Source organism: Monodelphis domestica, chromosome 3, assembly GCF_027887165.1.
Source record: "Monodelphis domestica isolate mMonDom1 chromosome 3, mMonDom1.pri, whole genome shotgun sequence".
NCBI lineage: Eukaryota > Metazoa > Chordata > Mammalia > Didelphimorphia > Didelphidae > Monodelphis > Monodelphis domestica.
Window position 1 is genome coordinate 61905508 of NC_077229.1, and position 13907 is coordinate 61919414.

Below are 13907 nucleotides of genomic sequence, written 5' to 3' on the forward strand. Positions count from 1 at the left end.
CAGGTCTGGAATCAGGAAGATTCATTTCCTGAGTTCAAATGTGGCCTCATTCACTTACTAATTTTGTGACCCTGGGCATGGCACTTAACCTTATTTCTCTGTTTCCTCATTTGTAAAATGATCTGGAGAAAGAAATGACACTAATATCTCTGCCAAGAAAAACCCAAATGGGGTCACAGAGTCACACACAACTAAAATGACTGAACAGCAACAACATTACTTGCTATTAATATGTATGTTGTTGAGGGACAGCTAGGACTAGCTATGTGATCCTGGGCAAGTCACTTAGTCTAGTCCTATTTACCTAGTCTTTGCCCTTTTGTCCTAGAGTTGTTACCAAAAGTAAGGCTTTAACTATGCATATATTTATATATTTAAAATCTGCATATATGTTGCTGGGCCTTAGTTTGCTCATCTGAAAAATGAGGGAACAGATGGCCAGTGAGATCTCTTTCTGCTCTAAACTTAAGCTTCTAATGTTGATTTAATTTAGAGGACTTCTCCCCAATGAAAAAAAATGGACAGTATTGGGAATTTTTTTTTTTACATTAAAATTATTTCCTTATGTACTCTGTCTTCTCTCCTGAGCCTTCCCTTGTGACAAACAATTGAGCAACAGTTAAACAGTTAAGTTTGCTAACCAAACAACCATATCTTACAGCAGATTTCAACCCCAGAGTCTCTTCCTTCCTTCTCCTATGCTCGCCCCAAGAGGCCAGAAAGGTGTTTCATCAGTGTAGAAGGCCTCCCTGAATCGGGGCTCCTCTGCCTCAGATGTTGCTGTACACACTGCTCTTGCCTTCTCCATGGACTTTTTGGCTGGACCCATCCCAAGCATTGCAAAGGGAGATGATAGCATGTCCCTTTCAATGATATTTTTTTTCTTGTTCCTTTTGGACATGTAACGGAAACAACTTCAACAACTTCTAGAACTAGTGAACCCTCCTTTTGTCAAATCGCACCTTCCCCCCTCTTCTGGTTCCATTTATGCCATAAAGTCAATATTGACACCATTTAGTTCCTCTAGTAGCATGTTGACTCACTGGGCAAACATCTTAAGTTTCAGGAAAAACAATTACATTAATGCTGATTGATGGTCTAAAAACTGGTTTTGTTACCATCACTATAGAATGTAGGGGACAGCCCAGCCCCTAGGACTATTTGGTAGTTTTCTTTGTTTTTTTCAGGTTGCCTGGGCTAAAGAAGTCATTGTCTGTTGGACAGCTCCCTGGTGCTGAGCATTTCCATGCTTAGCCTTCAGAGAGTAGGCACAATCTGATGCCAGGACCCTATCTGAAGCCTTTATAGCATGCTACATTCTAAATTTGTTTTCATCTCCATTTTACAGAAAGATTCCTTCTTTCTCCTTGGTCTCTCCTGATAATGTCATTCCCGTAGGGCCCTATGGATGAGTCAAGGGCAGCTTTCATCTCCAGTCAGCACAGTTGTGACTTTCTTTTCTTTATCTCATGCCTTGTTTAGCTGATTCAGATGGGAAGTACTTTGTTAACTTTAAAATTGCTTTATATAAATCATCTCTGTGGATCCTTCTCATTACCTGAAGGATGCATATTCTGTAGATGATAAAACTGAGGCTAGGAAAGATCAGCTCACCTTTGTGGAATCAAAGGATCATAGATTCAGAACAAAAAGGGACATCAGAATTCCAAATTATTTTATCCCTTATTTTACAAATGGAGGCCTGGGGGGGGGGGGGCGGGTGTTACTGGCTTGTCCATATTGTTGCTGTTGTTCAGTTTGTTCACTTGTTTCCGTTGTGTTTGACTCTCCAAGACCCCACTTGGGGTTTTCTTTTTTTTTTTTTAATATATTTTAAAATTATTTATTTATTTAGAATGCTTTTCTATAGTTACATGGTTCATGTTCTTTCCCTCCCTTCTTTCCTACCCCCCTCCCAGAGCTGACAAGCAGTTCCACTAGGTTATACATGTATCATTGTTCAAAACCCATTTCCATAATTATTGATATTTGCACCCGAGTGATTGTTTAGAGTCTACATTCCCGATCATATCCCCATTTAACCACATGGTCAATCATATGTTTTCTTCTGTGTTTCCACTCCCACAGTTCTTTCTCTGGATGTGGATAGTGTTCTTTCTCGTAAGTCCCTCAGAATTGTCCTGGATCATTGAATTGCTGCTAGTAGAGAAATCCATTATATTCAATTGTACCACAGTGTATCGGTTTCTGTGTACAGTGGTCTTTGTGTACAGTGTTCTCTTGGTTCTGCTCCTTTCACTCTGCATCAGTTCCTGGAGGTGGTTCCAGTTTACATGGAATTCTTCCAGTTCATTATTCCTTTGAGCACAATAGTATTCCATCACCCTCAGATACAGACAATTTGTTCAGCCATTCCCCAATTGAAGGGCATCCCCTCATTTTCCAGTTTTTTGCCACCACAAGGAGCGCAGCTATGAATATTCTTGTACAAGTCTTTTTCCTTATCTCTTTGGGGTACAAACCTAGCAGTGCTATGGCTGGATCAAAGGGCAGACAGTCTTTTAGCACCCTTTGGGCATAGTTCCAAATTGCCCTCCAGAATGGTTGGATTAATTCACAACTCCAACAGCAATGCATTAGTGTCCCACTTGAGATTTTTCTTGACAAAGTTACTGCAGTGATTTGCCATAACTGTCTCCAGCTCATTTTATAGATGAGGTCAACAGGATTAAGTGACTTGCCCAGTGTCACCCAGCTAGTAAGTATTTGAGGCCAGATTTAAACTCAGGAAGAGGAGTCTTCCTGACTTCTAGGTTTATTACTCTATCCACTGTGGCACCCAGCACCTCCTTGGCTTGTCCATAGTCAAAGGATTATAGATTTTGATTTAGAATGGACCTCAAAAGTTCTAATCACATCCCTTTGGTTTTACAAATGAGGTTAAATTATTTAACCAAGGTCACATAACCAGTAAGTGGCAGGGCTAGGATTTGAATCCAGGTCCTCTAACTATAATCTGGTGCTTTTTTCCTCTCTTCAGAAAGGAAGTGAGTGTCCTTCACACATCGTCTTTGGCAGGATTTGAACCCAGGTCTCTCTGGCTCAGAGTTTAACACTCAAAACTATTACACCACATTTCCTTCAGTTGAGTCTGGAAGGCCCTTCCCAGGTCTTGACAAAAGCAGCCTGCCCACCTTTCCATGCTCTAGTCCAAGGGTTCAGCAACAAAGGAGGAAGCAGCATTCTTTCCATATGCTCCTAACAAAGCTTCTACTCATAAGACTTACTTAGTTTGTTAGTTCTAGCATTCATCCAAGACCACACCAAGCTATTGTCTTGATTTCCTGTTTTGGGAGAGCCTCTTAATTCCCATGAACATGAGTCTTACAGATTTTTTAGCTCATGCATTCCAGCAGCTTCTGCTAGTGAATTCCCATGTTCCCTTTCTGCTGTCCTTGACAACCTTGGCATGAAGAGGGGTGGTCATTGGATCAGAGGATGAGAAGACACCTTAGTGATGACTTAGTCCAGCCCCCTTATTTTACAAATGAGGAGAACACACCAGCTTAGAGAAGGGAAGGAAAGAAAAGAAAGGGTTATCACTCTTCCCTGATCTCTCCAATAGTCCCCAGGCCTTTGACTTTGCTCTGTCCTCTCTGCCTTTATATAGGGCTTGGCACATTTGTGATGTTCCTGGTTTAAGAGTTCTTATCTCCCCCTCCCTTTATTCTTTTTTAAAATAACATTTTAATTTACCCTAATTACATATTAAAACCTTTTTTTATTATCCTTTTTTTTTAAGAGTTCTTATCTTGAATGAGTGTGGGCGTGGAGAACACTGCAGCTTCTATCCTTCTTCTTTAGGACTCCCCAGGTCCTCAGCCAGTGCATCCTCAATGTTCTCTGTTTCTTCCCTCCACCTTGGGTTTGGGCCTCTCTAGGGACCCCTATTGGTGCTGCTTTGGCAAATTTCCTGCATTCCAGGGCAGCAGGATGAGCAAGGTTCTAGACCACAAGTTTCTACTTCCAAGGAGAAGAGGTTGCAGATAGGGATCTCCTTTCCCCAACATATTGCTGGATAAATATATTAGAGAAAAAAACTCTTGATCTGGAGTTAGGGGACAAGGATTCCAGACTCAGCTGTGCTCCTGTGTGATCTTGGGCAAGGCACCTTCCCAGGCCTTTTTCTTCAATCCTCCTAACCTAAAATCTGTGATCCTTCTCTAACCTTTTGTTTCCTCCTTGGGGCTTCTTCCTGGGACTCTGGGGCTGCCTTGGCCCCCCACTGTGGTCTTCTTTTTCTGTCAGGGTGATGGGGAAAGGACCCATTTTTTTCTTCTTTAAACCATCTGCTCTGCTGTGGGTTCTGCATTCCCATCTGGAGCCCTTTGCTATCTCTTCTGTCTTCTAGGCTACCTTGTACATTTTCAGCTTAAATGTTTTTGGTCTTCACTCCCTTGGCTTTGAGGTGTTTTCAAGCCTGCTGGGAACCCAGAGGCACCTGTCGTGCCTTTAAGGCCCTGAGACCCATCCATTGTGTAACCAGTAGCATGAACTTGGGCCTTTGCATGCTTCTCCCATCTTCAAGTCCACTTGGTCCGCCGGGGCTTTTTCTCTTCATGTCAGCAATCAGATACCACAGCGGCATGGGGTCTCACTATTATGTACCAAGTTCTCTGACAGGATGAGCCACTGAGAGACTATGAGACTATTGGGTGCTGATCATGGTCTTCTTTTGTCCTCTTTCTTTGCTCTTGGACCTTAGGAGTCAGCCTATTTGTTTCCTACTTTGCATCTACCACCTCTTCTGGGTTAGGGGAGAGTCCAGAGGGATGGGAAGTATCTAGGGTCAAGCAGAGGGTTGTAGGGTAGAGAGATGAGTCTGAGAGATGAAGGGATGAGGAGGACACCAGAGGACAAGCAGACCAGGGGAGACATCCAAGCAGACACTTAAGGAGAAAGGACCTCAATGACAGAGGGTTGAGGGAACTTTGGGCACAGTGCTGAGGGTTGAAGGGATGGGAAGGACACTGGGGACAAGCAGAGGGATATAGGGTTGGGGGAACTCTAGGGCAAGGCTGAGAGTTGGAGGGATTGGATGGTAGAGGGTATGGATGGGTCAGGGTGTATCCTGGTCTCTCCCTAGGTCCAGGGCTTGGTGTGCCACCTCCTTCAGAACTTACCAACCCAGCCAATAATCTGGCCACGGTGGCCGTCCTACCCGTCTGTGCAGAGGTGCCCATGGTAGCCTTCACCCTGGAACTACAACATGCTCTGAGAGCCATTGGTCAGTATGGAAGAAGGAAAGCCTTAGGGAGGGGTCTCTAGGTCTGACGACCCAGAGGAGGGGAATTATATCCTCCCTTGTTTCCTCCAGGCCCAACTCTGCTCCTCAACAGCGACATCATCCGGGAACGGCTTGGGGCTTTAGCCCTGGACAGGTGAGGGGATTGTGAGGCAGAGGGGGCTGGGAGGGGGCCAGGGCCCAGAGTCCTTTGCTGGGTCTGGCACTCATTCCTTCAAACCCCTTGCAGCATCCAGGAGTTCCGGCTGTCTGGCTGGCTGGCCCAGCAAGAAGACACACATCGCATCGTGCTCTACCAAACAGACAGCACTCTCACCCCCTGGACTGTACGCTGCCTGCGTCAGGCCGACTGCATTCTCATCGTGGGCCTGGGGGACCAGGAGCCCACCCTCGGCCAGGTCCCGCCCCACCCCCTCTGGTCCAGACGTTCCTGACTGTAGCCCTTTGTGCCTCCCTGACGGCCCCGTTCTGATCTGGCTCTCCCTCTTCTTTGTGTGCAGCTGGAGCAGAGGCTGGAGAGCACAGCCGTGCGGGCGCTGAAGCAGCTGGTCCTGCTGCACCGGGAGGAAAGCCCAGGGCCCACCCGCACAGTCGAGTGGCTCAACATGCGGAGCTGGTGCTCGGGCCACTTGCACCTGCGCTGCCCACGCCGGCTCTTCTCTCGCCGCAGCCCTGCCAAACTGGTACCGTGGGGGCCGGGGTGAAGGGGGGAGGGCAAGGGGGCAAACCCAGGTGACAGGTGGTGGTGCTGCCCTGACGTGCACCAAGTGCACGGCTTTGCTTTGCCCCTCCAGGAAGAGCTGTACGAGAAGGTCTTCTCTCGAGATGCTGACCGCCACAGTGACTTCTCCCGCCTGGCACGGGTGCTGACGGGGAACACCATTGCCCTTGTCCTGGGAGGGGGTGGGGCCAGGTAAGTGATGGGCCACACAGGCAGGGGAGGGGCTGGAGAAGGGCCAGCTCCGAAGGGGGCTGATCATTGACCCTTGGCCCCAGGGGCTGTTCCCATATCGGGGTACTGAAGGCTCTAGAGGAGGCTGGTGTGCCTGTGGACATGGTGGGTGGCACATCCATCGGCTCCTTCATTGGGGCCCTGTACGCAGAAGAGCGCAGCGCAAGTCGCACTAAGCAACGTGCCCGAGAATGGGCCAAGGTACTCCCAGAACCCTGTCCTCCCCGCTGCCCCACTGCATCCTGAGATCCTTCTTCAAACCCCTCAGCCTGTTACACACCTCAGTGGCCCCCTGGGAACCCTTTAGACGCCCTTGGAATGCCTCAGGTTCCCTTGGTATCCCCCCCATAAACTTCAGTGACCCGCTATGACCCTTTCAGACCCGTGGTGCCCCCCCAAACCTCAGTGTCCCCCTGTGAGTCCCTCAGGCCTCCTTGGGGTCCTCCTGTGAATCTTAGCAGCTCCCATGCTCACCAGCACCCAGCATCAAGCTCCCTGGCTTTCTCTCTTTGTCTTCTACAGAAGATGACATCAGTGTTTGAGCCGATGCTGGACCTCACGTACCCCATTACCTCCATGTTCTCAGGCTCTGCCTTCAACCGAAGTATCTACCGTGTTTTCCAGGACAGGCAAATTGAGGTGCTGCCCTTCCCTTTATAGGACCCCCTCCCCCTCCTGACCCTCAGACATTTTCCCCCTATTATCTCTCCCCTCCCATGCCCTGTTCTGTCCCTTACCATCTTCCTTCAGTCAGACCTTCAGGATTTGGCTTTGTATTCGGACTCCAGGCACTGGTCTATACACCTTTCCCATTTAACTGCTTCCACAAGGGCCTTCCAGGGGGTACACTTCCTGTTTTTCCATTTCCCTGTCTTGGACAGAGGGTTTGGCAAATGGCCCTTCTCCTTTCCTGTCCCCAGCAGGCCACAAGAGATCAGGAGTCTGGATAAGAGGTGCCAGGCTTCTAGCTCCAAGTGCTTGGGATTGGGGCTGATGGGTAGAGAGTCTCTTCCTTTGTGGGCTGGCTTGGCTCTCCTCCTCATCCTCCCTTCCTGCTCTTGTTCTGTCTGGCTTGGCATTCATGAGCCCACTGCTCTTCTGACCTTGTAGATTATGGCCAATCTTAACTTCTTATCGGGATGGATCAATATAGCCTTGCCTGAACTTCATGCCCTTGGGCTTTGGCCAGGAGCTTAAGGTTATGTCAGAATTAGCCTGCAATTGCTGCTCAGATTCCCAGAGAAGCAGACACATCCCCTATAGATAGGGCTGGGTTACTTGGAGGGGAGTGAGGACATGAGCCTTCATGAGAATGCAAAACATTTTCTCACTGGGGGCTCCAAAGATTAGTCCTCTTGCCTCAGACCCTCCTACCTCAGCCCTGTCATTGCTTCCCCTGCCTCTCCTTGAGAATATTCTTGAATTCTTGGCCTATTATTTACACTTTCCTTTCTCTCGAGACTAGGTATGGGCCCTAGTCTCTCCTTAGTCCATCTTCATCTTTACATTCTGACTTGATAATCTTCACACCTTTATTTTGCTCATGGCAGGAGCTTTCACCTGATTTTCCCTCATAAATGCCATATGGCTGCTCCTGCCTGTCAGATCAAGCCAGTTCTTATGATGCAGCTGCCATTTTAGCTCTTTGCCCTGCCCCATGGTTCCTCTTGAACATTTCCATTAGTGCTTTCTCCTTTCCAGAAGAGAATTAGGCATCTTTTCTGTTCTGATATTGGAGGGCTCCTTCCCTTTCCTCCTTTCTCCCAAATTCCTTTTTAGTATCTGTGATTTCTTGCTTTGAAGGCTCTCAGGTCTCCTACGCATAACCTATTCACTGTCTAACACCTCCCAAGATTCGGAGGTGACAGTCTCTATCCCCTGGTCACACCATTCAGCTTAGACCAGGGATTCTTCTTTTCTCATATAGTTTTATTTATTTTATTAAATATTTCTCACTTACATGTAAAAGTTTTTAACATTCACTTAAAAAAATTCCGAGTCTCCAATTAACTCATTCCTCCTCCTTATCCCCATTGAGAAGGCAAGCAATATGATATCAATTGTACATGTGAAATCATGTAAAACATTTCTATATTAATCATGTTGTAAAAGGAGACACACATATATACAAAACAAGAAAAATAAGATTTAAAAAAGATTTTATGCTTCAATCTGCTCTCAGTTCATCAGTTCTCTCTTTGGAGATGTGTAACAGTTAAATTAGTTTCTCTACTAAAAGTATTATATTTTTAGAGGTTTATTAAGATTATTAGAAATCAAGGATACAAAATAATAAACCACGTGCCCATGGCTGAAAGCCAAATTCAGAACCCCTGCACTTAGTCTACTCACTACATCCTTGCAATCTCTGAGTACAGGAAAAGAGCGGAGTAGGCGTTACAGTCAGTTTAAATACCCATTTTGTTCTCGGCCCAGGTAGGGATCTCAGGTGAGATTATAGGTCATTCTGGGAAGTGCCATGGACTTCTGGGGATTGAAGTCTGGGGTTCAAATCTCCATTTTTACAGGTGGAGAGCATTTTTCATCCTTTGGAATTGTCTCGGATCATTGTCTTGTCCAGAGTAGCTAAGTCATTCACAGCTGATTGTCAAAGAATATTGCTGTTACCGTGTATGATGTTCTCCTGGTTCTGCTCACTTAACTTTGCATCAGTTCATATAAGTCTTCCCAGGTTTTTCTGAACCATCCAGCTTGTCATTTCTTATAGCACAATCACATACCACAGTTTGTTCAGCTGTACTCCGGTTGATGAGCAGTCCCTTGATTTCCAATTCTTGACACCACAAAAAGAGCTGCTATAAATATTTTTACATGAATAGGTGCTTTTCCTTCATCCATCCATCTATCCATCAATCTACAGGCATTTATTAAGCACCTGCTATGAGCCAAAGCAATCCCTCCCTACAGGGAGCTGATGTTCTAGGAGTGGAGGACGACAAACATACGACGATATTCATTCACATGTTTTTATGTGAGCATAAATGTACTTCCCGAGGTATGAGCCAGGGATCCGGAGAGTACAGTAAGGGAGAGGAAGAGGCATCTTCTAAAGATCATGGCTGTTACGAACACGAAATATGAGATAACATCTGGAAAGTGTTTGTATACCTTTAGAGTGCTGTAGTTAGCTATTATGATTATTATGCTTCTTCACCTCTACCAAGAGAAAAGCGACGTCTTAGCAACATTCTCATCAGTGTTTCCTTACCCCTGTCTTCCCATTGCCATTCTTGTGCCCTGGTCTCTGTCTGCTAATCTCCATCTGTCTTCCCCAGGATCTGTGGCTGCCTTACTTCAACGTGACCACAGATATCACAGCCTCAGCCATGCGTGTGCACAAGGACGGTAGGCCCTCCCGGACCCTCTCTCCTAGGGGTTGACACTTTCACTCCCCTTCAAGGGACCTGGCCCCCAAGGGAATGGGGAGTGGGGAGGGTGTCAGGGCCCAGTCCTGCTCAGATGGAACACTCACTTACTAACCCTTTGATGGTAACCTTAGCACTGTCCCTACACAAGTCCTCTTGCCCCTCCGTTGGGGCCCCTTGAGGACTCTTGTGTAGGAGGCCTGGACTGTGCTTCCTTTGGGGTGGTCTGGTTTTCTCTTCTGGGAGGGGATTAGGATGAGTGTTGGGGGTGTGGTGATTTTCAGCTTTAAAGGATCATGGTTGCTGGGGCCTTGGTGCAGAGGAAGCTGGGGCTGAGCATCTGGGACATTGTTAATAACTGAGCTGCCTGTCGGCCTTGGGGTGCTGGCCAGGGCTCTCCAGCCCAATTGATCTCTAACCTCTAACCTGCTAACCCACCAGGGACCCTCTGGACTGTTTGGACTCACAGGCCCTGAGCAGATATGGGGGCCCCACCAAAGGTGTTCCCCTAGAATGGAGCCTTTCCTTGCATGCCCTGTACTCCTTCCTCTCACTTTCCCCAGCCCCCTGTGCTAGAGCTCTCTTCTTGGCATCCTCTCGCCTTCTTTGCTCTTGTCCTGTGTCCATCAGGTTCCCGGGCCCTTCTTCCCCTCATCTTTTCCATCTGGCTGATGGTGTGGTGCCCTTTCCCCACTCCCTACCTGTTCCCCCGGTGGCTGGTCATTCCACTCGCTCATGCTCCCGTTCCTCTCTGTCCTCTTGAAAGGAGCGTGTGGGCACACGTGGTGCCGTGCTTCCTGCAGCCCGCATCTGTCCGCTTTCTGTTCCTTGCTCCGGCCCTCGTGGTCTGTCCCTCTTCTGAAGGCGGCATGTGGCTAGGTCCGGAGCCTTCTGTGTCTGTCCAGCCTCTGTCCCTTTCCTGAGCTTCCTTTCTCCCTTGTGCCCTGTCCAGCTCTGTCGCTTCCCTGTGCTCCCTGTCCTCTCACGTTCCCCTCCTGCTCTGTCCCCCGCAGGCAGCGTGTGGCGGTATATCCGGGCCAGCTCTTCCTACAGCCCGTACTTGCCACCCATGTGTGACCCCTCGGATGGGCACCTCCTGGTGGATGGGTGCTTTGTTAACAATGTCCCAGGTCAGCACCAGAGGGCCCTGCTCTTGACCCCCCTCAGGTGAGGGGGGACCCTTGGGTGGGGGCCCTGACATGGTTTCCCCCTCCCCTGGGCAGGGTCTCTGTGGCGGTACGTCCGGGCGAGCATGACGCTCTCGGGCTACCTGCCCCCTCTGTGTGACCCGAAGGATGGCCACCTGCTCATGGATGGCGGCTACATCAACAACCTGCCAGGCAAGTGGCTGGGCTGGGGGCGGGTGTAGGGCGATGCACGCAGGCACAAATGAGCATGGTCGCACCTGTATGTGGGCGCATGGGAGCCCTCGAGCCTGCAGACACAGACTATCCAGACAGGCTCCCACCAGCTTCAGTCTTCCAGCTCCAGCACTTCCGGACCAGACCCAGGGATCTTCGGGTTCCCTCCTGGGCCTCTGGGGGTGAGCCTGTCGCTGAACCCGTCTCCTCCCCTGCCCTGTCCCTGCTGTGAGTCGGCCTCATGCCCTCCCCTGTTCTCCCTCACGCACAGGTGCATCAGCTTGCCACCTGCAAGTTCTGAGGACCTCGGGCACATGTGGGGCACACGTGAGGCACACGGGCTCATGCGCCACGCGGGCTCACCCAATGCAAAGGAAGGGCGAGTGTCCCGGGGAACTGACCAGCATGGCTGGCATGATGCCGCCCACTCCGATTCCTTTCCACCCCTGCCTCTCTCCCCCTTTTAGCCCTTTCTGGCCAGGGCTAGTCGGGGGGATGGAGGCGCTCCTGTCCTGCCTGGCCTTGGGGCCTCGGCAGCCCCTCCTGGAGACAGTGGGGGACTAGAGGCCAGGAGAGGACACGCATGGAGCCGGAGCCTGGGAAGGGTCAGAAGCAGTCAGAGGGACCTCCCCTCCTGGGCTACAGGCCGAGTGATCGCATGCCAGGGCCCACACGTTCAGCCCCAAGGGCTCCTTCATCCTCTCGACCCTTCACCGACTCGCTAACGCCACCATCTTTGCCTACAGCTGATATTGCCCGCAACATGGGGGCTAAGACCGTGATAGCCATCGACGTAGGCAGCCAGGACGAGACTGACCTGAGCAACTATGGGGACAGTCTGTCGGGCTGGTGGCTCCTCTGGAAGCGTCTCAACCCCTGGGCAGAGAAGGTCAAGGTGAGTGAGGCCTCGGAGCCCGAGCCGGCCCCGAGGATCCAGACCGGCCGGCTAAGGGAGGCCCTGTTCCCCCAAAGGTGCCAGACATGGCCGAGATCCAGTCCCGCCTGGCCTACGTGTCTTGTGTGAGGCAGCTCCAGGTCGTGAAATCAAGTTCGTACTGTGAGTATCTGCGGCCACCCATCGACTGCTTCAAGACGATGGACTTTGGCAAGTTTGACCAGATCTATGTGAGTGGGGAAGGGCAGGGGGGCAGGGAGAGAGGGACGATCTCGAGTGGAGCCCCAGCCCGAGCCTTTCCTCGGCCCTGCAGGATGTGGGCTATCAGCATGGGAAGGTGGTGTTTGCGGGCTGGAGCTGCGGGAACATCATCGAGAAAATGCTGAGGGACGCGCGCTCTACTGACCTTAATGAGAGTCGGCGCAACCCTGAAGTAAGTTACTGACCACTCCCGGGGGAGAGAGGGCTGATCCAACTGACGCCCATCGGCCACAGTGGACCCCCCAACTCTAATCCACACCGACCCCCATGGTGGACCCCCAACTCTAATCCACACCGACCCCCATGGTGGACCCCCCAACTGTAATTCACCCCCATCCCCATGGTGGACCAACTCTAATCCACACCGACACCCATGGTGGACCCCCCAACTCTAATCCACCCCCACCCCCATGGTGGACCCCCCAACTGTAATCCACACCGACCCCCATGGTGGACCCCCCAACTCTAATCCACACCGACCCCCATGGTGGACCCCCCAACTCTAATCCACACCGACCCCCATGGTGGACCCCCCAACTCTAATCCACCCCCACCCCCATGGTGGACCCCCCAACTCTAATCCATGTCGATCCCCATGAGAACCCCCAACCTCCCCATCCACACTGACCCCCATGGTGGACCCCTCAGACGACCCGTCCCAGTGCTGGCTTTACCGACCTAGCCGAGATCATCTCCAGGATCGAGCCGTCCAAAAGCTATGTGTCTGACAGCTACGCGGATGGTGAGGGAGGGGATCTGTTGGCGGGGTCAGGGGAGCCGGGGAGGCCCAGCTGGCCGTGACCGTCTCCCCTTGACTCCTTAGGAGAGGAGTCGGACTACATGACGGAGTATGAAGAGGATGGCGGGATCTTTGGCAACCGAGATGAAGGCAGCACCCCTGGAGGAGAGACCCCCAACAATGCCATTGAGACTGTGAGTAGAAATAGCCAGTGTTTCCTCTGCCCCATCCCAGCCATTGCCCGAGCTGGCCCTAACTCACATGAGGCTATTGCTCTTCTAGGATGAGGAGAAGAGCCTGAGGCACCGGAAAAGCTACCCCACGGACTTTGCGGGTTCCACTGCAGAGGCCTGAGCCCTGGCAGGGTGACCTAGAGTGGGGCTGGGGGCCCCCAAGCACCGGCTGTGCCTCAGCACCGACACTGGACCGAGCGCTGGACTGAGCTGCCTGGGGGGGGGAGGGCTGCACTGAACTGATCCCTATCCTCCCTGCCCCCCAATAAATGCTCATAGCTTCCTCTGTGCCTGCTTGCTGCCTCCCAGAGCCAACTGGGCCCTCAGGCAAGGGCTGTTCTTCACCCCGCCGGCCACAAGGGGGCTACGCTTCTCCATCGTTGAGCTGGAGCCCGCCTTCGTGGAGAGTCCTGCCAGGAGGGCCCAGGAGCATGGCTGTGGAGGGCAAGAAGCCTGCAGGCCTGCTTTCTTACCCTTGATGCCATATAAGCCAGATCACACTTATTATGGGTTTACTTGTGAGGGTAAGTAGACAACCAACTCTACAGACTCAGTGATGGGCCTCAGGGAGAAAGGGGGCTCCGGTCGCCCAGGGAAGGGTCCCTACAGGCCCAGGGCTCAGGCCTGGAGACAGAGAAGGGGAGACAGACAGACAGAGACAGACAGAGGAGGGCCATACCAGGAGGCACAGCAGGTGGGGGCAAGCCGGGCTTGTTTAGGAAAGAATGAGGAGGCCATCCAGGGATTGCAGTGATGGCACTTCAGGGAGTAGAAGCACGTGAGCTCAGGGTGGAAAGGTAGGAGTGGCAGGCTA

The 13907-nt window shown here is 51.0% G+C and overlaps 1 protein-coding gene across 9 annotated transcripts in view; it reads left to right on the plus strand.

Annotated features, from left to right (window-relative positions):
• PNPLA6 (patatin like phospholipase domain containing 6) overlaps positions 1 to 13376 on the plus strand; it is a 49717-nt gene extending 36341 nt beyond the window's left edge. For 6 of the 9 annotated variants that reach the window (XM_016432305.2, XM_056822006.1, XM_016432303.2 and 3 more), the window contains 15 exons: positions 5108 to 5248; positions 5339 to 5402; positions 5496 to 5664; positions 5767 to 5949; positions 6061 to 6179; positions 6263 to 6419; positions 6741 to 6857; positions 9515 to 9584; positions 10828 to 10944; positions 11712 to 11860; positions 11938 to 12090; positions 12174 to 12293; positions 12770 to 12863; positions 12945 to 13054; positions 13143 to 13376. In XM_016432305.2, coding sequence (XP_016287791.1) covers positions 5108 to 5248; positions 5339 to 5402; positions 5496 to 5664; positions 5767 to 5949; positions 6061 to 6179; positions 6263 to 6419; positions 6741 to 6857; positions 9515 to 9584; positions 10828 to 10944; positions 11712 to 11860; positions 11938 to 12090; positions 12174 to 12293; positions 12770 to 12863; positions 12945 to 13054; positions 13143 to 13214 — 1835 coding nt within the window. In that variant the 3' untranslated portion in view covers positions 13215 to 13376. Of the gene's footprint in view, positions 1 to 5107; positions 5249 to 5338; positions 5403 to 5495; positions 5665 to 5766; positions 5950 to 6060; positions 6180 to 6262; positions 6420 to 6740; positions 6858 to 9514; positions 9585 to 10617; positions 10735 to 10827; positions 11148 to 11236; positions 11540 to 11711; positions 11861 to 11937; positions 12091 to 12173; positions 12294 to 12769; positions 12864 to 12944; positions 13055 to 13142 lie in introns of those variants that run through there. The other 3 variants (XM_056822005.1, XM_007489556.2, XR_008917348.1) reach the window with 2 other exon arrangements.
• The last annotated feature ends 531 nt before the right edge of the window (positions 13377 to 13907 follow it).